The 26092-nt window shown below is 37.6% G+C and overlaps 1 protein-coding gene across 3 annotated transcripts in view; it reads left to right on the plus strand.

Moving 5' to 3' along the window:
- timeout (circadian regulator timeout) overlaps positions 1 to 26092 on the plus strand; it is a 1048389-nt gene that overhangs the window by 786868 nt on the left and 235429 nt on the right. For all 3 annotated transcript variants that reach the window (XM_081749081.1, XM_081749078.1, XM_081749079.1), the window contains exons 20-22: positions 3420 to 3565; positions 11068 to 11156; positions 25801 to 25907. In XM_081749081.1, coding sequence (XP_081605207.1) covers positions 3420 to 3565; positions 11068 to 11156; positions 25801 to 25907 — 342 coding nt within the window. The remainder of the gene's footprint in view (positions 1 to 3419; positions 3566 to 11067; positions 11157 to 25800; positions 25908 to 26092) is intronic.

Consider the following 26092-nt stretch of genomic DNA (forward strand, 5'->3'; position numbering starts at 1 on the left):
CTTGTATTTTGACAATTCAAAGGGGGTCCCCAAAACAGAAAAAAAATGATACCAAAATTGCTAGTAATCTAAAATTTCACAACTATTCTTTCTCAAATATAAGAAACGAATAACAAAATAAATATTAAGTACGGAATAATAAACGGGTTGAGCGGGGGCTCCGGTGCGTTCCAATCAGTGATGTGCCGTAAACTATAATTTTACGTCTACGCGATTGTCTACTGTAATCTATACGTAATCTACATTACACCTTTTCTCGTGTAGACTATGTAGACAACAACGATCAAATGTAAGGAAGAATTTCGTTGCTCGTTTGTTCATATTTCCTCATTCAGTTGTTTTGCTTCGGTGTAGTGTTGCCAATTTGGGGGAAAAGTCGCTAAATCTAGAGGATTCGTCTTCCAGGATAGCGACAAAAAATAATTTTTCCGATAAGCGACTTTTTTGGTGATTTTGGGATGACCATCTGGCAACTTACTTACAAATCTAGCGACTTTTGTGCTGCGAACAATTTGTCCTAAAATAAGTACTATTAGCTCGAATCAGTTCAGATATAGTATGTTTATTTTCCTTTTGCTTATTTGAAAATGAAATGAAATGAAATCTTAAGTTTTACGTCCCATGCTTACCGGTTAGGCTAAAGGAGACGCTGATGATGAGAAATGAGTGAAATGGTGGAATGAAGAAAGTGGGAGGAAACGGGAGAACACCAAGAAAAACCACGAGCACGGTGTTTATCCACCACAAAGTCCACATGGCGCGAGCAGGGATCGAACTAGGGACCCCAAGCACCGGAGGTGAACGCTCTACCACTGAGCCACCGCGCCCCCTTTTGCTTATTTGAATCAGTGCAGATGTTGAGGAGCTGGGAAAGTACATAATATTTATCTCTATATTCCCGCTTTTATTACTGTTATCTCTCACCTTCTAATGGGGACCAACTCCAGCTTTTATGTCCTTTAGTTTACAGAGCACAAATAATACATTACCGATAGCAAACTGATTATCTGTAGAAGCGTGAGTAGAAGTGAAGTAAGATTTTTTCTAGACCTTTAATTTTTTCGTTTTCCTAAATTCATTTTTGATTTCGTTAAAGCAAAATTGATCATATATATATATATATATATATATATATATATATATATATATATATATATATATATATATATATATATATATATATATATATATATATATATATATATATATATGAAAGTGGCAAAAACAAACGAAATTTTTTTAGCGGACTTTTCACCCAAAATTGGAGTCATTTCATCTCCTGTTTAGCGACTTTTTGTATCAACTTGTTGGCAACACTGCTTCGGTGCAGCGAAAGATTAGGGAAACGACTAACATATAAAAAGTAGAGGGAATTATCTAATCTGAAGGTGATACGGATGACAACGCTGAAGTTGCGCTGTCGATGCTGCTGTAGTGTTTAAGAAAGATAGAAGAATGAATCCTATATCCTTTGTGCATACCACTTCCTTAGATTTTCCACTTCGAACACTGCTTTTATAATGAAACGTACAAAACTAATTCTCACCCGTGGGCTTTCAGTCTTCAAGCTGCTGTATTTGCCAATTTTTTCTTGCATATTTTACAAAATGCATAATATTTGTTATTGTTCTTCATCAAGACGAAACTAAGTATTCGAAAGTTACTATTCACTGGTCTAGGTATTTTATTTTGTACGCAATTTCGCAAGGTAACGACAAAATAAAGCTCCTTTATTGTCCACGACGCCATATTAAATTACGTGTTGTTGACATATTCTACATAGTCTACGTTGTTTACATTGTCTACGCATTGTTGACACGTAAACGTAAACTATCGTTTTTTACGCGTAGACGCACATCTCTGGTTCCAATGCTTGCATTGTCGCTATTCTTTACTGAGTACCACTAAGTTACACAAGTTTCATATTTTAGGTCTAAATTTCAGCAGCCCATAAGGTTTTCTTTCTTTCAGAATTTCAACCAAATTTGTGTACTGCAAAGTAAGTTTATATTAATGCTTATTGCAAACATGAGTTAGTGCGAACAAGGCATAGCCTTACAGCTTTGAAATAATTTTCAAACATCCTATGCTTGAATGCGATGGAGTAGTATCTAAATGTATGTGAACGTTTTTAATACCAACCAAAAATTTATCGTTTTGTTTTTTGGGGCCCCACAGCATCCAAAACTTTTTTTTTCTTTTTTTTTGGAAGCTGCATATATACTTTCTTCTTTTACCATGCAAGCTGAGATCCCTTCCTTCGTAAGCATGGTCACTTCTGGCTTCCAACTTGAGAAAACGGACTAATTCAATGACATGAGGATTGTGCTTGTTTAGCAGAGTATTTAATCTATTATTCCAATCCTCTGCGGGATTATTTGTTTTATGGCGTTTCCCATGACAGTTCCACATGCTTATTGGGACTGGAATTTTCTAGCCACTGGTCAATGAAATAGCCATAGAACTGCTCAAGCTTAGGGGATGTCTTCTTGAATAGACATTCAACCACTGTCGACCATTTCTAACGGAAGAAAAGCTAATGACGCAAACATTCGAACCTGAAGTCATTGTTTTTGTAGTCTGTATCCAAGACCAAATCCTGTATCTTACACCAGACACTGGTTAAAGTGAAAATTGCACCCACTTATGGAAGCTGAAGGGAAATATTGCCCTAAAAGAATTTATTACTGCTTCCTTGAAGTCTACCTACAGAACTTCAGGATTCCAATTCAGGACTTCAACCTTTCATATATGTGCTTTCTCTTGTTCGGGAGCAGGCTAAAACCCACTGGAATCACATTAGTTTCCTCTGTTGAACTTCCAATATCTGCATGGATCACAAAAATTTTGGAGAAAAGTTTGTTGTAGCTCTTAAATGTGCCGTCAATAAAGAAGGTCATGCTGACCTGCAAAATGAAACTATTCAGGGACTCTTATTCGCTGTGGCTGCTACGAAACCTTTAGATTCCATATCTCCCTCTGCTCAAAAACACAAAAATTCACAGAAATAGTACCAGCTATTGAACTTGTACGCAAATGGGAATTCTTATCTCGCTTTTAAATCATGACATTTCATTGCATCTGGCGCTTGTACGCAAACTGGGAAGGATTTTGACATGTACGGTAATGGGAATGTACACAAGTGGGAGGACACTGTGAATAAGACTCAGTAGAGAATTTTTTTTTCAAACTTTGATAGCAGCAGAGATAAGAATGCCTTCGAACTTGTAACATTGCTTTTTACAAACAAGGAATATTATATTATGAGTTTTTAACGTATATTAGCGATTTTTACTGTCGAATAATTGTGTCCATGAATGTATCACTTGAACAAATTTACATCAGAATTAAAATATTTTTCTGAAACATTGTATTGGAGATGATGATTAATAAATGTATTTATTTTTATTTTTTTGCAGCAAATGATGAAGCTAATAATATTTATAATCCGAAAATTAGCAGAGGTAGCCGAGAAGAATAAGAAAGTGTTTATGGAAATGTTATTTTGGAAAAAGGCTACAGAAGCTTTTGATATTGAAAACGGTTATGGACGCTATATGGAAAAGTAAGTATGCTCTCTATACAACATTTTACAAAATAATTTGTAGTTTAATTCCACTCAGAAGTATGCAAGTTGCATTTCATAGTTTCTGAGTGATATTTTGAATGATCCATGAGGCACTGTTTAACTTTGTATTTTCATTAAACTTGCCAAAGGTAAAAAGATCAAAATAACTCACGTTTCACGTCTGCTTAGTGAACAGCAATATATGAGTCGGAGTTAAGTAAGACAGTGAACAACTTTTGCATAAGCCATTGACTATTTACAGACAGCATCCCGTACCACACCTTTTAATTTATCCAGGCAGTCTTTCGGCATGTCCAGTACCCTCACGATTATCCCCGACTTTCTTTTTTTCTTTTTGCGACAATGCATTATTTTTTTGACAAAATGTAAAAAGAAACTTCTATCACAAATAAAAAAGAGGTGTTTTAACACGAAAAAATAATCAGTTGGCCGATTGTTTTTAAATAAACGAACAACCTTGTAAGTACAGAAAACTACTATTTGTTAAGTCATAACTCTATATGTAGGCCCCCTCCTGTAAATAAAACTAATTCAAAAGAATTTTCATGTTATTTTTGTCCTTTTTCGACTTGATTTTAGTATTATCTGCAGTTGCCAACCAATTCCGCGGTTAATCGAGATTTCACTTTATATCAATTCCTTCTTTTTTCCCTGGATCAACTGCCATATTCTGCTCCTCACTTCTTAAAGTACAAGTACTTTTATCAGAAATGCGTCTTTCTCTCTTTAATACATGGGATATTGCAGCGGTATTCGCTGAAACAAAACCTATTTTTTCCAGTAGAAACATACTTTTTTCAAGATGAGATCAATTTTACGACACCTTTCAAGGCGAGACAGGATCAACTTCCGTTTCATGCGCATCCCAGATTGACAGATACAACATATGCCGTCCCAACAGTGATACATGTGTGGAAATAATGTAAAAGAAACAACCATACTTAAGGTATATCAGGCAATTAGCTGCGCAACGTGATGGCGCGTTATCCACAGTTTTAAATCTACTCTGGAGCAATATAAGAGTGACGGCTTCCGTTGACCCAGAGCAACGAACACGTCGGGCTACAGTGGTTACATGCACATAAGTCGCTGGTATTGTGTATTGAGTGCAGACGGTCGTGTTTTCGAACAACTTACTTCAACGTCGGGTATGATGGTATGGGGCATCTCTGGTCACAGCACGCGATCTCTATTGCTATAGTTAGAGGACAACCTCGCAGTGAACGCTATATCAGGGAAGTTTTAAAGATCTAAGTCATAATCCTTGTTTGACAACTGAGAAATGCCATATTTCAGTAGGATGATTTAAGGCTACACGCATCCCTAAATTCGTCGAGGAGCCGAAGTCAGTAGCATGATCCTGTACTCAGCACTCGTGGAGACGAGATAGTATAGTGGAAAATGACTAGATGATGATCTATGCACCCGCCGACATAGCCATGTTCAAGCTCCAGCCGTTATCAAGAGTCCATTTTAATACTAACTCTGTCTTTGATATTCTTAGTGCATAAGGACCCAAAACAAAAACTCAAACCTTCTTGGAGGGAAAATGGGTATCATTCCCTGATTTACATGGTTGCCTAACATACGTCGCGTATGGAACGTGTGTGGGTTCAGGTTGATCGGTACCTCCTTTGTCAAAATCCTCCAGACACATTCAACAGCTGTTTAATTCGCAGCCATAGTATATAGAGGTACTGATTGCACTATGTGATGATAATTCACGCCATGCCGAACTATCAAGCAGATGTTATACGGTTCTAAAGTTATAATTTTTGTGCATTTTTGTAACGAAGATGTAGATTCTACTCAGCCGTGTTTGTTGGCGTATAATAGAGTGAAGCCTCTAAATAACGGACAGCCATAGGACACGATTATTTGTCCGTTAGAGAGAGCTGTCCCTCACTGAGAGATTATACTAATTCAGATTACTTGTAACTCATGTGTATGCAGTATACATGTACCAGAAAGGATATATGTATATACAGCCTACGATATAAATTACACATGAGTTGTTTGTGAGTAATCTAAATTTGTGTAATCTCTCTGTAAATTATAAAAATAAGTGGAGCTCTCCTGTGGCTTGGCGTGGGAGACCTGTATTCGATTCCCGTCGAGAGCTCATGTGGCTCGGATCCCACATGAAGCTGTAGATCCACGTCTTATTTAACTCGTTGCTAAAAGGGATGCTAAAGTAAAAATCAAATCAAATAAATATAAATTAGGTACTCAGTGTTCGAATTATTAGAGAAATAATGAAAAAAAAACCCTCTTAAATTTACAAAAGTAACACTAGAGGATATCTTTGTATAGACGTGTACTGCAGAATGTAATGTTTGTATAATAATTTTCCTGTCAGGTACAGGTCATATCCCTATAAAGATCCCTTAATTCGCTGACGAACTGTATTGGAAATAATATCCAATATTATTATTAAATGCTGAAAACGTAGGCAGAACTAACTAATCGTAATGTTTACAAATTTCTTGGGAAAGCGTCTGGAGTAGTTGTATGTCGTTTAATCCTGCGAACACTAATTTCTGATCGAAGTTCAGGTTGAAAACTCTGGATCAGCTGAAGGTATCAATAGTATAAAATATTCTCTGTGCTAAATATATACCACCTGAGGGTAATTCCTGTCCGTTATAAGGTTACTTGGAGTAAAAGATGACCTAAGATTTACACAGAAGTGTCCGTATTTGAGAGTGACCTAAAAAGATGTTTCATTTCCATAATAGTATATGCATTTTTTCTCGGAACAAAAAAAAATCGTATTATGAAAGTGTTTGCTGTTGAGAGGTGCCCGTTAAGAGAAATTTCACTATGCTTTTGTAGCTAAAACTATTCACTTAAAATTCAGCTGAAACCTCTTGACATCAGTTGAAAGCCAATGGTGTACAGATGCGACGTTGTTAGATTTCACTTCATTTCGTGTAGGGGCATAACGTAAAACATTAACGCGAGAAATTAAAATATTGAAAAATTCGTTCTTGCAAATTTATTAACCCTATAGTGACATATTATAAGGACATCTTTGAAATTGCTTTCTTCTAATCCAGGAACAGAGCTCTTAGACAACGTCGCCTAACTTACATTGGGTATTGTGTAAATGAGGACATGCCTTAAACGTCAAGAGATTTGAGCCGAACTGTACTCTACTTTTTCTCCTGCTACACCTGTAGTTGATATCGACTTTTGCGTCCCTGTTTGGCAGAAAATTACTCGCCATGTAATAGCTTTAATATGCTCATACGATTTGGTCTTACTTAGTCCTTTCGGGCGCCATGTAAGTAATAACGGAAGAATCATATGAATAGGAGCAGGTCCATCATAACATTTCACATCAATGAATTCCAACCGTTTGAAACGATCATTAATATTCCTTTCTCTGTATCGTCTTGCGTTTTGTTTCAATTTGTACGTACGAATGTGTTTCAGTGTTTTTATGTTTTATTTTTAAATTTTTCTAATAGAAGTACTTGTATGTCTGAAAGCCCGAGATTTCATCGTAGGTATTATACTGCGGTAGACGTATGAACTTTGGTGTTTCTCGCCTACATTGTAGTCATCTGCAACACTTCTGTTTCCCGTAACTCCAAGTATTACGCAACGTCATCTGCAAGTTAGTTTTGTGATCAACGTTCTTTTAAAAAGTTTATATCGCAATCCGTTGAAATAAATGGAATGGAATATCTATGTAGCGACAGGATTTGATGGATTTTTCGGAAGCTGGCGACATTTTTTTTAATACACACACAGTGATAAAAAGAGAAAATATAAATCGCGCGACGAAGTAGTGACATTTCGTTTTAGTTGAAACTTGCTGGAATAGATTATATGATACTTGTGTCTGTGTGTGATTTCCGTACAGTTTATTGGAACTCCTTGTACTATTATTATTACTTTCTTAGAGTGATTTTTCGTCTGCTTATAGATTGAACAAGAAAGGGAACATTGAGTTGAAATTCTAAGGAAATGAAATTTTCTCCAAAACGTAGAGTTCTTATTTATTTATTTACGAACATAATTCTAGTTACAGCTGAACGCCAGTTTATACTGGAATATGTAACAAATCTAAGAGATGATAACATAATACAATAACAATAATAATAAGTCAGTAGCGAATATAGGACGAGCATATATGAATACTCTAAGAATAACCAAAACTGACTTATTTAATGATTGTCTCTGAGACCTTAGTTCCGCTTTTCCAAACGAAGTGTTGATCTAGCATGACGGGGATTTGTTTCTGTATAAAGCTGAGACAGATTCTTACATTAGTGAAGCAAAACAAGCTCCTAATTTAGTGCCAAGCTTGTCAGAGAGTTACTTCGAAATAGTTGTTAATATGGGCCAAAATACTTCCGTGAAGCACTTCGTATTTGGAAATAGATAACATTATTGATTTTTTTAAAACTGTTTTATAACTTTAAAAAATAAAATTGGTGATATTGTATCTATCACTTCAAGTACAATTTAAAAATACGTTTTACAGTGAATGACATGAATGCAAGCTGAATAAAAATATATAAAAAATATCCTTATTAATGTCACTTTGTCTGTCACCTACAGAAAAGTCATAGTAATTGTAAATTCAGGTGATAACTTTAAAGTTTTTTGTCGGCTATCTAAAGTACTAAAAAGAAGTTTCTATGACCTTACATACCACAGTTTTACTGCTTTTAGGCATTGTCAAATGAGAAAATATTTGAGCAACACATTAATATGTGCCCGTTTTTCGCCCAGCAATGAATTGCATAAATTATCAATGTGTGTTAAAATATTTATTGAATACACATTAGGTGGATTTTAAAAAACTCCAACAAGCAAGGTTTTTTAAGTGTCACACTTCGATTTGCTTGAAATTACTGGAGTGAATAAAGCAATCAAAAGTAGAACATACGTGTTTTTTTAGGGGGTATTTATCCCCTTCATCCCTCACGTTGGCCGATATATATATAAAAAAAACTAAGTCCTACTTTTGATTCCTTTATTCACTGCAGGAGTTTCAAGCAAATTGCCTTTGTGCGTTGCTAGTTATGGCCTTCCTAAAATGTGTCATATTGCCCTATGTTCGCACTTTAGGGGGTGTTTATCCCCTTCATCACGTTGACCGATATAAAATAAAACACGTATGTCCTACTTTTGACTCTTTTATTCACTACAGGAGTTTCAAGCAAATCGAAGTGTGACACTTCAAAAAACCTTGCTTGTAAGTTTCAATGAATGTAAACCTATCAGTATAACAGATACTTACTTTGCACTTTATTATTTTCAAGGCCAGAGCTCTTCTATAGCACAAGAGTCTGCAAATAGGTAACGTTTCTTTGAGGAAACCTTTCCATATTGACTTTCTTAATCAATGAACTGGTATAAATCTCTCTACTGATGTCTTTCAGCTTCTCACTGCTGATCACGATAAGTTGATGGAAGTATTCTTAAAAGGGTTTCTGTGTTGCTATGTTAAATATCCACAAGAACTTGTAGGAGATGTAACACGGCATTTAGATTTGTAATGCAAGGTCTAATCCATCTGGCTTGTATTTCGGTGGACATAGCTCTGAATTTTAATGGAATGACCTTTCAAGACAGGGAATCGTAGAAAGAACTTAGGCCGTACTTAATAATACCCCATTCACTTTTTATAATGCCACTTTCAAACATTACAATAAATGGTGGGATTTGGTACGAAGCAATTGGTTTAGCAGTAGTGATAGCATTTCTATTCGCACCATATTTCGCTATTTCAAAGCGGCTGTTGCATTAGGAAGATGAGTGCCAACGTACTGGAAAGAGCTGCTGAATTATAAGTTTCTGCGAAGTGCTCTGCTGCCTTCTAGAGTTAAAAATTTGCAAAAAATTACTAATAGAACTCCAACTGACCAAAGCAGTATATATATTTGAAGATTATATATTTGTGTTACAATTTAGGCTATGTAACGTAGCCTTCCTCAAACCTATGTAACAGTCCATGTTACATAGCCGAAACTGTAACACAAATACATAATCCTCAAATATATATACTGCTTTGGTCAGTTGGAGTTTTATTAGTAATCTTGAATTTTCCAAAGCTACAATGAATAATTTGCACAAAAAAAATTTTAAAAATTAAAAAATTATAGATCAACATACGGAAGTTCACAATCAAACTGATGGCCAGAAAAAAGGGCATACAGGCCTTTGAACTGTTTCCCAAATACCACATCAATTATGTCTTGTGTAGAATCTTTTCAAATGTAATATCCTACTTGTAATGAGAATTCTTTTTCTTGGAAAAATAGCTGCCTCAAGATATTTGTAAATTACTGATGTTGAGAAAGTAACTTGTAGTTTTATTTTTTGTTTATATCTCATAATAAATTGAAAGTTTTGTACAATCCGCGGCAAAAAACCTGCAACATGAGGATGTAAGTTTATTGTGAAACTACGCCTAACAGCACAGGGAATGAACATAACGTCTGAGTGGAACGAATCACACCAGGATAAACCTCGGCCTCCTCCCGTGCACAATTATTTTAGAGCAAAAGACTTCGTCATTTCACAATAAACTTATATGCTCATGTTGCAGGTTTTTTGCCGCGGATTGTACAATGTGTATTTTTCTGTTCTTAAGTTTTCTAATATATACAGGGTTTGTCCGGGAAGTAATAGGACTGATTTTATTCCGCCATGACTGTACTTCGGAGCGTGCGGCGAGTAGAATTGTGCGAAGAAAATTTGAACATGTGTGAAAGTTACCCCCAATTTTTGAATAACGTAATAACAGGTGACGAATCATGGTTCTTTGAGTATGATCCCGAGACAAAGAGGCAATCTTCCGAGTGGCACACGCCGGCGTCTCCTCGCCCAAAAAAGGGAAGAATGAGCAAATCCAAAGTGAAAACGATGCTCATTGTCTTTTCTGACATCAAAGGCATCGTCTACCATGAATTTGTTCCTCCTGGACAAACCGTCAACGCTAAGTTTTACGTGGAAGTGCTCAAGAGACTCAAACGAAGGGTCAATCGGGTCCGACCAGACATCGGAGCCGACTGGAAGCTGCACCAGGACAACGCCCCGGCTCACACCGCCTTTCTTGTGAACAGCTACCTGACCAAGGCCGGAATCCCAACGCTTCCGCAGCCGCCCTACAGCCCGGATGTGCCCCCCGGACTTCTTTTTGTTTCCTCTCCTGAAACGCCCGATAAAAGGCAAGCATTTTGAGACGACAGAGGGGATCCAAGCAGCTTGCACCGCGACTCTCAATGCTATTCCGGAGAATGACTTCCGTGACGCCTTCAAAGCTTGGAAATCGCGCTGGCAGCGCTGCATCGACGCAGAAGGAGCCTATTTTGAAAGTTTTTAAAGAATTGTAACGATTGGCTCAATATTTTTTTAAAATCGACTCAGTCCTATTACTTTCAGGACAAACCCTATATATATATCGTAGATGTATGGAATATCCATTGATTCTATGTAATTAAAACATGTATTTGCAGGTCACTTGCTGCAAAAGCCGCATGGTCTGAAGAACAAGAGGATGAATTGAAAAGACTTTTTGATGAATTCAAGTCTAAAGATCAATCTGGTAAGTTAAAAGTCAAATTTCCAGGATTCAAGAATATTTCTACTTCTTTTTGTCTTTCTACCACAAACATTCTGTGAAAATCAAGTTGTAGTGGAACTTAAGATCTATTGTGATATGTTTGGAGTAACTCGTTTTTTGCACGGTCAGAACAACTAGACTGTTTGTTATCATTAGTGTTGTTGATATTGTTATTGTTGGTCCGAGTAATCAAGAACATGAGAGAAACTTGAAAGTACTGTTAAACTGGAAACGAAAATTGAAATGACATTATCTACCTTAGCGCTTAAGTCATCCTATATATTGATCCACTACCTATTTGCAATTTAACATCAATTTAATAGTAAAGTACTGTCGAACGACAAGTATACGCATGATCGTACCTCGTACGTAAAAGAGACTGGAAAATGATAGTTCGAACCATTATCTACGTAAACAGTACCAAGTACCATCTAATGTTCTATGTAATGCTGTGTGTGATGTTCCCTAAAGCATAACGGTAACCAAATTGCATGTCATTGTTATGAAGGGTTGTAGGAAGGGTGTGGCAACGATGTGCTACAGCATCGGAAGGCTGCGCGACGAGTCGGAACATTTTCTTCAGGCCAGAAGAAGTTAGTGGATTGGACTCATAGCGGCCAGGTCTCTTACGGAGGAGCAGGTTGAATTGATACGAGCTTTTCTTGTAATTGATCATCACTGGACTATCAGAGAGGTATCCGTAGAAGTTAGGCTTAGCCAACAAACTTTGTGGCTCACTCTGAAGAATAAACTACAACGCTTGTAGTCCAACAACAACTCCTCTGACCTAAAGACGAGCCGCTCGGGAGAGTAATACTCCCGCAAGTACGTTTTTCCGCGCGCTACTCTAGCCAGCTATTTTACGCGCTATCCTAGCCAGTTGTTTTAAGTTGGTCACAAAATTTATATCATGAAGTACAAGGGGAACAAAACTAGCCCTATATCATGGAGTACAAGGGCATAAGTACTACAACTACTTATTTGCACAAAAATAAATAAATCACTTTTTTAAGTATTATTTTCATACTATTTTAATTTAATAAGTGTTATAAAAATGTAAAAAAAAAAAAAAACTTTCCTCGGGCCAGGTTTGAACTCGCGCCAAAAGAGACTTTTATCACTAGCATATAGCGCTAGCCCACTCGGCCACGAAAGCCGACAGCAGCAAGCGTTTGTTTTCTGCTATTTTAATGCAACGTGGCAAGAAGTGGATAACGCCAACCAATCAGAACTGTTTCTCGTTTCTACTTCCGGGAGCATTACTCTCCCGAGCTAGTCCTACCTAAAGCCTGTGACAAACATCTTGACATTTCAGCTGAACGGATAAAACGCAAGCTCTGGTGCGATGTTGCCAAGTGGTAAAGGGGAGTGGCTATGGCTAAGCAGACAAAGTACAGTGCGATCATGTGACAGGGGATAGACGTGGGTGTGTACAAAATAAACGTGGCAATACCGCTGGCCTCGCATTTGCTAGCAGCATTTAAAGGGAATTTGGAGCACTGCCTTCAAATGCCAAGATGTTTGTCACGCCGTTTAATTATTAGCAAGGTCCTGTGAGTCCCTGCGATTTTGACCTGCTTCCACGGTTGAAAGAATATCTCCTGGTTTCCAGATCTCCGTCCTTACTATGCGCTGTAGAGTGACCCATACACGAAATTAATAATAACTTCACCAACTACTACCACAGTTTGGGAAATAGTGCAGTGTAACATACATTATATCAACGGCCTACAATGTCATTGTCAATGTTCATTGAGTATCACGTGTATACTATATTGCAAGTCCTACATTTATAACCCACGTGTATAATTTTTCTTCGGCTACGGTCACTAGAGGAATAATAACTCGACACCCTTATTAATAATGGCAAGATCAGAAACATTTCAGAACAAAAATGGTTCCGTACATCCAAGAAACGAGAAGGTAACATCAGAAATAAAACATGATCTGGCATATCATACGGTTCATAAATTAGAAGTAATAACCACATTTATGCGATATCTCCTGACATTTTCTCAGGTCATTCGAAAATACCTGTAGATTAATCATAATATTTAATACTTGATTTCAGTTACACCACAACGAGCGATAAGCAGAACGTAAATACAAGTATACTACAAAACGTTAAAATAGTTTTATTTTACTTTTCTCGACGAAAAAAAAAAGGTAGTAATGTAGTTCAAAACTGCTGCTAATTATAGCTAATCTACAGGAATTTCCTACGCGTATATATAGGTATAGAAAGCATGAATGACTTTCACTGGCTAGTTAACCTAAAAGTTATTTATGTAATTATTTAAATTTAGTTGATTTGAGTTGATTTTTTAGCTTAGCGTCCCGTTCAGCAGCGAGGCTACATGAGACGTGGACCTACTGATTAACGTGGAATCCGAACCACATGAGCTCCCGCCGGGAATATAACCCGGGTTTCCCACGCCATATTTAAATTTAGTCCAGCATATTATTATTATTATTATTATTATTATTATTATTATTATTATTATTATTATTATTATTATTATTATTATTATGTGAAACCATTGTAGCAGCACTAAATACGGACATTCACACAAAGAATTAATATCCACCTTTTTTTAGAAACTAACATTTTTGTCCACAAGATAAGATTGATATGAACAGGAATCTTCTACTATTTTAAAGTTAACATGAAAGCCCAAGCGCGAATGTGAGGTTCCTTTTGAAAAATTAAATCTTCCGTTGATCTTATAAGGTCGATCCCTGTGCTTTGTCGGTGAGTGAGTTTCATTAAGAGAATTTTTCCTGCAAGAATCTGTCTTAGGAAATGAAGAGACATTAGTTACCTAAGTACGATAATGCATAAATGTAAATATTCAATATTACAGGCGCGGTTACTGGCATAAGTTGCATGGTTAAAAAAACTATATATTGAAAGTATTATTTGGGGAAAATAATACCGTGGTCTTTGACGCAGAAAATCTTGGTATATGCTTCAAGGTTTCCTACTTAAAAACGGAAAGGAAGGGAACGGTTTACGTTTTTGCTTCATTCACTTGCCTTAATCATCGCTTCCATTAGCCTACAGGGCATAATCGTCCCACGTTTAACTAAGAGATTTCATTTCATTTCATATATATCAAAAAATGGACACTAAATGCATGTATTATATTGCATATTATTATTTTTCTCCTGTAGTGCAGGTTTATAAAAATCGTTGTTATGAAATTGAAATTGGATAGCATTTTGAGTAAAAACTTCATTATTATGTTGATGATATTTGAGTATTTCATTGTAAATTCATTACCCGCATTTTTGTTTATACTGTTAATGCATTCAGGTTTGATTATTTAAAAAATATTTATACAAGCAGAGGTTCATCCTCTCTTTCGCCCCTCCCACACTAATATATTTTAATGTCGGCGTGAGTTTTGTTTATTGGTTTATTGGTAGTATTTTTGTTTTTTAAAGTGAGTAATGAACATGTACATAGGAAAAGCTTTACTTCCCAAAGGTAAACCATCCATCTGTGTCTCATTGCTCAATATGGCGTTATGGATTTCATGTCCACACACCATTCCAGCTCTACAGTTGTTTTCCAGATGTGTTTTCGATGCTTACCATATACATACACACAGCAGTTACCAGCTGCTCTCGGCACACGTTTCTAACGCATTCAATTTGTATAAGTAATACATGCGGAAATTGTCTCTCTCGTTTTTTAAAAGTTTTTTCCCCCTCCGGGGTGCTGTTTAGGCAATTAATAAAATCGATTTAATACCGCTTTGCAAATGATGATTTCTCGCTGTTTGAGGTTTGTTTCATATGGATGAACTATAATGAAAATACAAAACCGTGCTTTTTCTCTCTCTCCCTCATTTTTCTTTTTCTTTTTGTTTTAAATTTTATAACAAAAACAAAAAGCCTCTTTATATGCAAAGAATAAATAATATTTATTTGTTCATAAATTAATTTTTGTCGACGATCTGTGTTGTTTATTGTTGCTATTGAATTCATAAGCCAACCAATGTAAAATGATTTGTTACATTCGGTGGTGATGCTCACAATTTCCCAAAGTCTAATGTATCGTAACAACTGGTGATAATTGCTTCAAATCGCTGAATATGCATTCTACACAGTTGGTGAATCTATATTTTTCATTATTATTATTATTATTGTGAAATTGCAGTGAATACTTGGAACAATATATCTGTCGCTCCACTAATATCACTAACGCTTAACTGTTCATTGCACAGGCTAGAGATTGTTTCTTGATATACAGTATATTGAGATAAATAGACGTTATAAATTCTGTTTAACCGTTTGTTTGTTTGTTTTAAGTTTGTACCTCCCATGTTTATACCTTTTGTAGTGTTGCCATTAGACGGAAAATTTCACGCCTCGTTTCGTTTTCAAATTCGAGACGTCTAGAAATTTCTCTAATCTCTTGCCCAACTCTAATTCATTGAAGACTTAGATCTCAAACACTGTTTTAGTGATACAGTCCGCAGAAAAAAAAAAAAAAAACCTGCAACATGAGCATGTAAGTTTATTGTGAAATTACGCATAACAGCGCAGAGAATCAACATAACGTCTAAATGGCACGAATCACGCCAGGAGAAACCTCGGCGTCCTCCCTTGCACACTTATTTTGCAGCAAAAGACTTCGTCGTTTCACAATAAACTTACATGCTCATGTTGCAGGTTTTTTTGCTGCGGACTGTACATGATTCATCCTGTAAAAACTATAAATTGATAAAGTGATTGCACGAACATAAGGAGTAGCATTTATCAACATTGAAAGATGCACGGGTCATCACCAGGCGCGCACCCAGAAATACTTGCAAGAGGTTCCTAGCTTTGGGGGATGAGGGAGGTACACAGGCCCGTATCCAGGGGGGTCTAGGGGGTGCCGGCCCCTAAATTTTTGCTTCCCCCTAAAATTTCACGGTAGGCTTACAAATGAACTATAATATGGTTGGATCGGGCCCCCCTAACTTCAGCCGGACCCCCCCCCCGTACATTTTTGGGCTGGCTACGGGCCTGGAGGTACAATACTGCAAGCCAATATGTGTGTGTGTAGTATTGAACGGTACTATTCTGTACCCGAAAAGACGATAAGTGATTGTAAAATATTTCCACCTATTTTCAGATAAAAATAATAGAACTATATTGTTTTTTTTTTAAGAGAAAAAGTACAAATGAAGTGAAAGATCAAATTTTCATGTAACATCAATCATTTCGCTGTTAAACAATTATAGTTTTATTGGGAAAGTGTACAAATGTATGTTGAGTTAGGAAGTTTTCTGGGGCGGTCTGGACCCGGTGTATACCGCAGTAGGTGCACCCCTGGTTATTACACAATATAATCCAATAATAAATATAATTTAAGTGATGTTATATCACACATACCCTTTATGGACCTCTCGTGGCGCGGGAGCATGCTAATAACTTCTAGATAAAATTTTTAAAAAAAATTCAGAGCATGACTTTCGTATAGAAATCTACAAAACGAGACGAGAAAGAATACTTCGAAATGAGATGAGAAATCCTTATGTCTCGTCTCGTTTCGTGAGCAATATAGCTTGTAGGGTAACGGGGACGGATAATTAACGAAAGTGTAAGATTATAAATTAATTGGTGGAATGAAAATGTGTTGAAGGAAGCGGGAGAACCTCGGGAAAAACCTACGAACGCGATGTTGTTTACCGCAAATTCACATTACGTGGGATGGAACCAGAGACCCGTGGCACCAGAGGTGAATGCTTTACGCCGGAAGCACCTTGTCCCCCTTTCATTTTGTTAGAAAAATGTAATGTTGTGTAAAGTAGGCCTAATACTCTTCATCAATATAGTGAAACATGTCCCCAGATGAAAGTTGATTGCTTAAGAGGCCTCATCACTGCGAAATTAAAATACCGCTAATTTTACAGTAATTATGTGATATCTTCAAATAGAAAAAAAATAATCGAAAAGTGGAACAAGACCTCCCTAGACAATATTATTTTGTGTGAGATACCGTTATCAAGACTCACCTATCTGCTTTCGATTTCCAACCATTTAGAAACTCGGCATTTATTTTCGCGTTTCTAAATAACTGCAAACGCAAAGCTACTAGGTAACTCGTGATAACGCTACCTCATCCAAGATAACATCGTCTAGGGAGGTCTTGATCCACTTTTCGATTATCTTTTATCTATTTGAAGATATCACATAATTACTGTAAAATTACCGGTATTTTAATTTCGCAGTGGTAGGGACTCTTAACACGCTAACTATAATCGAGTGAGATTCCTGTCACCGTCTGGCGAGCGATTCTTCTGTGCCCGTGCCTCTTACGTCAGCCCAACGACTTCATTTAGAAAGTAACGGATGGAAATAATGTTTTGACTGGTCAGTGTATATCATTCATCCTTTTTCATTTGATTGTTCTTGCACTTAATGTTACTATTTTGAGAAATTCCGCATAGCCTATACTTTCTGCTGAACTAAGTGCGTGGAATATTGCGAGATCAAATGCGTGAAAAAGTTAGTTGGATGTAGTGTTTCAAACATTTAGCAAAAAATTGGAGGCTTACAGCAAGAACTTCCTTACAAATTTGAGATGTCGTCTTCGTTCTGGTTTCTGCTGGTAAAAGCAGTCCGTAGCTAAGAATTGTGGGCGACAAAGCGTATCTCTGTGAAAAATATTGCGTGCTGGAGGGAGAGTGAATTCGGCTAATCTTGGGAGATTACCAACCAGCAATAATTAAATCAGATGGCTTTAGCGTCTCATGTGGAAGATTTCGTGCATGGTCAGCAAAAATCTCATCCAAGTAATATCAGTAGAGAGTGTGTGCGTGGAGAAGGGGAAAACTCTTGCCCAGAAACTCGGTCTTAAGAATAAATACAGGTTCGTTTTCCGGAGTTACTGTAACTTTGAGTTTAACTAAGGAAATAAAAGGCTCATGAGCAATATGTTATTACTTAACGCTGATTTTCTTACACTATTATTGTATGCCAAATACAGCTTTTACCAACATACTTAGTTCTTTCATATTATTCGAAATACGTGCTATTCTTACTTACTGTTAAAACGTACCTTTGTTTAGAAATAAATCTGTATGCGAAACGATGTTGTAATGAGTCTATTGAAATATACATTCGTTCGTTTGCTTTATTGTTAAAGCTTGCTTTAGCGTCAATTACCCTCCTTGCTGGGTTAAATTAAGAAAAATTAGTAATATATTCCGTTACTCAGGCACTCTTTACTATTATTGAAGAGGTCTTAAATCGATGGAAACAAAGAAAATATAATTGATGAAAAATCAAAAAATAATAAGTAATCTACATAAATAAAAATTAAATATTACTATAGTGGGCTTCATTTGGATTTAACCCTTTCACTACCATTCTTTTTCGGAATGAGAAACATTAATATATGATTACTTTGTTCTCAAACGTATATATATATACAGATGGTGATCAGAAAAATGGAAACACCTGTAGTTGGCAACACGTCAGATGTATGGGTTGGCAGTGGTGTCGTGGTGCCCGCAGCGCCGGACCGCTGGAGGTGGTGTCTTAAGTCGGTCTCCATACTACGTCAGGCGCAGTGGAACAGCAGTGTCCAGTGGCTGCAGCAGACGGAGGTAGTGTAAAATGGGAGACCTCTCAGATTTTCAAAGAGGGCAAATTGTTGGTGCGCGGTTATGTGGAGTGAGTGTGACGGCAGTGGCTACTGTGTTAGGTGTGTCGCGTGGGACAGTGTCGAAGGTGGTGACGGCCTACACAACACACGGGAAAACCACATCGGGGAAGCGAAACAGTGGGCGGAAGAAAATCATGAGTGACAGGTCACGCCGGGTATTAAAGCGCATTGTCACGCAGAACCGTCGTGCCACTGCGGAGCAAGTGACGGAGGAACTCAATCAGCACCTCCCCCATCCTGTTTCGACAATCACAGTCCGCCGCGAATTACATGACATGAACTTACGGGGTCGTGTTGCATAACCCGCTCATCAGGGACCATAACGCTTTCGCACGCCGCAAATGGTGCCGCGACCATGCAACTTGGACCGTTGAGGACTGGAAACGTGTGATATGGTCGGATGAGTCATCCTTCACCCTATTCCCAACCACGGGCCGTGTTTATGTGTGGAGAACGACCAAAGAAGCTTATGATCTGCAGTGTCTCTGCCCAACTGTGAAACATGGCGGCGGCTCGGTGATGCTGTGGGCCGCCATATCATGGTTTTCATTGGGTCCTGTGGTCACACTTAACGGACGAATCACTGCCAACGATTATGTCGCAATTTTAGGAGACCACTTGCATCTTATGGTCCGGATGTTGTTCCCGGACAATGACGCCATCTTCCAGGATGATAATGCACCCATTCACACAGCTGGCGTTGTTGCAGCGTGGTTTGAGGAACATCGGGATGAAGTTCAACACCTCCCCTGGCCTGCCCAATCCCCAGATCTCAACATAATTGAACATCTGTGGTCCGTCTTGGAAATACGACTCTGGAGACGATTTCCACCTCCATCCTTTCTCACAGAACTGGCCGATGCCCTGCACGAGGAATGGTGTAAAATTTCACTTGCTACCATTCACGACCTCAATGCCTCCATCCCACGTCGCATCAAGGCTGTTCTGAAGGCGAAAGGTGGCCCGACACCATATTAATCTGGTAAGTTGCAATTTCGTTCAGGTGTTTCCATTTTTCTGATCACCATCTATATATATATAACATTTTCCACCGTTCCGTTTTTCGACGTGAGAAGGCTGGAACATACGTATCCCACTGGTATTTTTACGTGGGACCTATATGTCCTAGTCGTAGTGACATGAATGATCATCTTGTATTTTCAATTATGATACGTATATTGTTAGAAAAACAGTTGGGTCGTTTTTATGGTTACAAATATTTTACATTTCGGCATCCCTTTCCAAATGACAGTACACGCAACCACTGCTTTATCACTAGCACCGTGTTCTTCACTTTCATCTGTTCCATTATCACCATGTTCATTCCACTACTGTATATTTGATCATGTTCATAAGAATTCTGTAAACTATTAGCAGGCTTCTCTTTACCAGTGGAACATCGATTCATAGCAATAACATGCGGTAAATTACCACGAGTTCTCTGAGAATGTATCGTGAGACATATATCTTCCAGTGGTAGTGAAAGGGTTAAACGACTTCGGAAGTGTCATTGTTCATCTCAGCGAGCCAGAAAACTATGGATTTGACACTAATATTCGACATTTTCGATCATTTATATGTATATCTCCTTCTCCCCTAAGTTTCACCGTCAAAGTGAATGATAAAAAAAAAATAAATAAAAAAAAAAAACACCACAGGCCCGAACTTCATCTATGTTGAAAATTTAATCGAGATCGGTCCAGTGGTTCAAGAGTTATAAAATCATAAACATAGTCACTTCCATTTTTATTTATATAGATAGATAAAAAGTCCTTCTCAGTACTGAAGTGTAAGAGACGCGGTGCCTAAGGACTCGAACCTGCGCATAAAAAATACGGTTACCTTATATTAGGCTATTCAAATGCCCTGCTTAACGGTGTCCAATACCTATGCATTCTTATTTTTTAGTGCATTGATCTATATGAGAAATTATTTTTCTATTTTCTTCGGAATGAACTAAAATTGTTTAATGGTTTAATTTCATTTATTTCTTCTTCAAACTTATTTAAATGTCCCATACTTCATGAAAATTAAGTTCTGTTATATAATATCTTAATATTTAATAATTTAATTTAATGTGTACGAGGATAAGTCAAAAAATTATTCGTAATTTCGACATAACTCTTCTTACTTACATTGTGCAAACTGACCCCTGTCGTCTTTATTTTAGTGGTAGAGTACATACGTCTGGTGCGTGGGGTCCCTAGTTCGACCCCCGGCCCAGTAAGTTTGTGGTAGACAATTTCTCATTCTCATTCCACCACTTCTATCACCATCCACTTGCTTTAATCATCGTCTCTCTTAGCTTAAGGGTTTAACCGCGGGACGTTAAACTGAAAGATTTCAGTTTTTCATTTCATTTCTACCATAAGAACATAAATAAAGGTTGAACATTGGCGCAGACTATTTTTATACTTAGTAGGAGAGTTAGGCTTTAGGTTTTTAATATAAAGATTTCCTGCATATTAAGCAGCTACATATTGATGAATTTGTCTGAGAATTTGGAAGCTACTTGTTTTATCTTTTTGACAATAGCAATCAAACAATCCATTATTGTGATATCATCCAGTATTATCTATTAAAATCCTTCCTATCATACTTCTCCTAAGTACAATCGGTTGATCATGGTCCCGTGATGATTTACGCTCTTATTCAGTTTTTAGCATCCAGATGTTACCCAAAGATTATTTTGAAATTGAAGATTGTGCATAGTGTCTATGTAACTCCATGTATCATGAGCAAATTGTTGTACCAAGTCAATGCTTGTATATAATTTTAATAGAGATGGCCACGAGGCGAGTTTTCTTTGAAACTCGACTTGACTCGAAACAGACATCTTTGAGCTCGACTCGAATTCGGGCCGAGTTTCGAGTCGAGCCAAAGGAGCCAATTCGAGCTAAATCCTGTGTAATTCCAAGTACTCTTCAAGAATCCAACATAGATAACTATCAATGATTTTACTATTACTACTACTACTACACATTATTATTATTATTATTATTATTATTATTATTATTATTATTATTATTATTATTATTATAACAACACCAAAATCATGAAAGATAAGCGGTTTGTATTAAATACTAAAAACTAGTTGACTGTCGATCTCGGTCATCGAGAAGTCTTCAGAAGGCAAAGACATCGGTCACCAGGTTCTGGGTTTGAGTTCCGGAGGAGTAAGTATTCGGGCTCGAGCCAAAAATTGTTAAAAGTTATAGGGCGCCGTCCAAATATGATCAAAACTACTCGGCTCGGGTTTAGGGTCGTCAGCGGCTTGGCTCACAGCTCATTCACTACCTAGCCGAACCGAAAATGAGCCGAGCCGAACTGAACCGAGCTTATTACTCACTCCAACTGAGCCGGTTTGAGCCATTTGGTTCAGTTGAGCTGAGTCAAACCGAGTCGATGGACTCAAGTTTCAACGGAGCTGGCTCGAGCCAGTAGCTCACATGAACCGAGTTGGTAGCTCACCCCAACCGAGCCAGCTCGAGCCATCGGCTCAATTGAGCGTAGTCGATGGCTCGTCGAAACCAAGCCGGTTCAAGCCATCAGCTCAATTGAACGGAGCCGATGGCTCTTCATCCCAAGGTAGCCGGCTCAACCTGTTTGCTCAGTTAAACCGAACCGAGCCGGTTCACATCACTACTCGGGTTGGGCTTCTGCTTGGGCTCAAAAATTCGACCGTGCAGGTCTCAGACTTGACGGTAAGAACTACAGTATATGCTTATATTGGTGCTCACGACATTTGAGGCTGTCTTGTTATAAAAATCTGTTGTCTCGTTTTCGAGATGAGACGAGGCACAATAAAAGCACCCCACGAGATGAACTAAAAGTACGAGACGAGGTGCACCTCTGCCGTGAGCAACACGAAGTATTCCACATTACTGCTTACATTTCTCATGGCTTTCGCTTGCCCGTCTACTCAGGCCATGATTTCAAAGCTAGTTAAAACGTTCTGAACGAGCGAGCCATTTATCAAACTCGACTCGACTCAAAACTCGACCTCGAAAACAGTGACTCGGCTCGGAACTCGACTCAAGAAAATTACCTTTGACTCGACTCGTGCCCATCTCTAATTTTAACACGTTAATTTGCAAGCTCTTGCAGTGGCGGATCCAGGGGGGGAGATTGGGAAACTTTCTTATTTTATGTACATAAATAAATCTCATCCCGGAGTTTGATGCTGTTAAAAGTAGCTCTAAGTAGCAGTATGACAACCCATCGCTCCCCCCCCCCCCCCCCGTCACAGATGTCAGTCCTGGATCCGCACCTGAGCTCTTGTAACTTATTTAATTATGATGGAAGTTGAGTTTTGAGTTGGCTCACATAATGACGTATTTCCATACCTCAAACCTCAACAATACCTTTAAAGGTTTTGGCGTATCTCAAATTATACATTTACTTTAATTGATATAGCGACATATCTCAAGATAACTCAGTTTCGAAGAAAGAAAAATAAGATACGTCACTATATCAGCCAGTCGAGGATATCTCACTGCAGCATTTAATTCTGTTTAACTAGTGCCTGGGCACAAATATATCTCAAAGTCAGGTTTAAAGTTTTCCGGATATTAAATTAGACCAACAAAACATTTTGGAGTATTTTCCACTATATACATTGTAGTATGTTTATTCACCCATTTTATGGAACAAGAGAGGAATCACACTAGAAACTAGAGATCTTCCAAATGGAAATCGAAAATTAGTTCTTGGAGGTTCTAAAAGGGGGAATGCCTTTTCCTTAATACATTTCGCAACAATTCAAGTGTTATTATTATGTGTATGTCGTAGGTCTGAAGACAAAGTTACTTCCTCTCTTTCTCAACGATGCGCGCGGTTCTGTAACTTAAATAACTTTCTCTGAGTCCAACACATGGTTTGGTATCTTCTCTGGGAAATAATTTTCTCCTCTCTTGCACTTACGCATCACAGGAGAATGTGTTTGTGTCAACCTTTGTGAGTCAGTGAGTTCCTTCGTTTGTGTATTACGCACTGAAGAGCCATATAGACTATTCCCATGCTAAGTTCACTCTACAAATTTGTGTATTTCACCATCACATACAACGAAATTAGATTTCAAACTAGACCTGGTTCTTCATTCATGCTTTAAGGAAGTCCAAATTCTTGTCTTACGTTTTATAATGTCGTGTGTTCTGTAATCAGTTTTATTTTACATTTCTTTACAATAATTGGCTATTGTTTAGCTTTGAGGGGCTAGGCTTTTGACCGACATTTTTTGTGTGTGTGTATGTGATTTTCTATTCACATTCGGTTAGGTTATTTAAATGACATTTAATTCAGACAGTATTGCCGAATGAGCGTTAGCGAGTGAAGGCGGGTTAGCGCCCCGCGGGGCGCGCTGTTTTCTATCTTCGCTAGTGTTAGCCCCGCATTACTAAACATTTATCCAATAATTGCCCAAGTGCATACTTGTTAATTATAGCGGGTTGGTGTTAGTAGTGTAAAAGAAAAAAAGACTAAACGGATTATTAACAGAAAATCTCAGGCGTCATTCGGGTTTCTAAACGATGGAATTAGTTTTAGTAATTTTGTCGTGCTAGCTTCTATTAAATCCTATACTTGAATTTACTTTACATGCTCTTCGCTCTATTACAGATCTTACTTTTACAACATAGCTAGCTGAAAATGCTCTTTCTTCGTATGGGAAAAATAAGTTTGTGGAAAGTATTTAAATATCTCCTTCCTTAGAATACGCATTTCAGTGAATGTGTAATTAAAGTAATCTGTAATATCACCCATTCCCACTCCTCACTTCTCACCATCTCAACGATCCCGAAAACTAGATTGGACACTAATATTCGTCGTTTTTGATTATTTTTACAAGTCACTTCCCTTCCACCCTCACCTCCCATTGCTGGTAGAAGATGAATTCGAACATAAACGGCAACTGTGGTACAGGCCCGTATCCAGGGGGATTTAGGGGGCTCGCCCCCTCCCAAATTTTTGCTGGCCCCCTAAAAGTTTTACAGTAAGCTTGCAAAAGAACTATAATATTGTGATGAACTATCATATGATTGGATCGGCCCCCCCTATTTTCAGCCGGGCCCTCTAAGTTTTTGGGCTGGCTACGGGCCTGCTGTGGTATGACTATTCATCTCAGCAACCTTTAAAATTATGAATTGAGCACTTATATTGTTTACGACTATTTTAACATGTCTCCCCATCCCACCCCACTCCTTAACTCACAGGCAAATGGGATGTTGGAAGTGTTACTATTCACCTTAGCGAACCCGAAAATCGTGGATTGGGCACCAATATGTATCTTGTTTACGATTGTTTTAACATTATCACCCCTTTCTACTTTCAGCCTCAACCCCCGTTCGAATGGGGGGATAAATTTGGACTTGAATGACATCTAGTGTGTCATCTCAGTGACATCGAAAACTGTGGATTAGAAACTAATACCGGTCGTTTACTATTATTTTAACATATCACCCCTTCGCACTCCCAGCTCTCACCCCCATGGTGAGAATTTTCAATGTAATATCACAAGATCCTTAGTGTGCCTAAGTTTGATCATGCTAAGTATAATTTTAGTTTAGTAGTTATTGCGTGATGAGGTAACACACAAACTCACGTTAATTTAGATTCCACCTTAAACTGTATGTCCACGTCTCAGATACTAGAAGGAAACGCTAAATTCAAACCAACATAATTAGGGCTTAAATATCGTTATAAAAATCATGGAGTTTTAGTTAACTTATGGGGAATTTTGAGCTACAATCAAAGGGAGAACTTATCCTTCCTTTGGGCGTACCTGGAATTACAATCGTTTACTTACTAAATGTTGTTTTCGTAAGAACATAGTTCTGGAACTTTGTTAAGTTCATTATACGTTATTTTTCGGTCAGTTTATTTTGGTATCATTTCTTTATTGAGTATAAGTAACGAAGTAGCAAGAGTGAAAAGTATTTGTTACAGTTGTGTTCTTTCTTCTAGGTCCTCTACTAATTGACCAAATTATGGACGCTATGATTGACAAATCTAAGTCAAGACGTCAAGTCATCAGAAAGCTTAAAGAGTTAGAATTAATAGCTAATGCAAAGGTAAGCATTTTTTAATCCAATCTGTTCCTTTATTAAAGTATAATTAAAAGTGTAATAAAGTTGAATGTGTTATAGTAATTGCATAGCGAATAATGATTTCGCTTTTATAAGGAAGAATGCGAAGTTAGGTCAACAGCCATATCATTAGCAGTGTAATGAAAACTTAAGACTTAAGTAAATATTCT

The sequence above is a fragment of the Thermobia domestica genome, chromosome 2, assembly GCF_964235325.1.
Source record: "Thermobia domestica chromosome 2, izTheDome1.hap1.1, whole genome shotgun sequence".
In the NCBI taxonomy this organism is placed as follows: Eukaryota; Metazoa; Arthropoda; class Insecta; order Zygentoma; family Lepismatidae; genus Thermobia; species Thermobia domestica.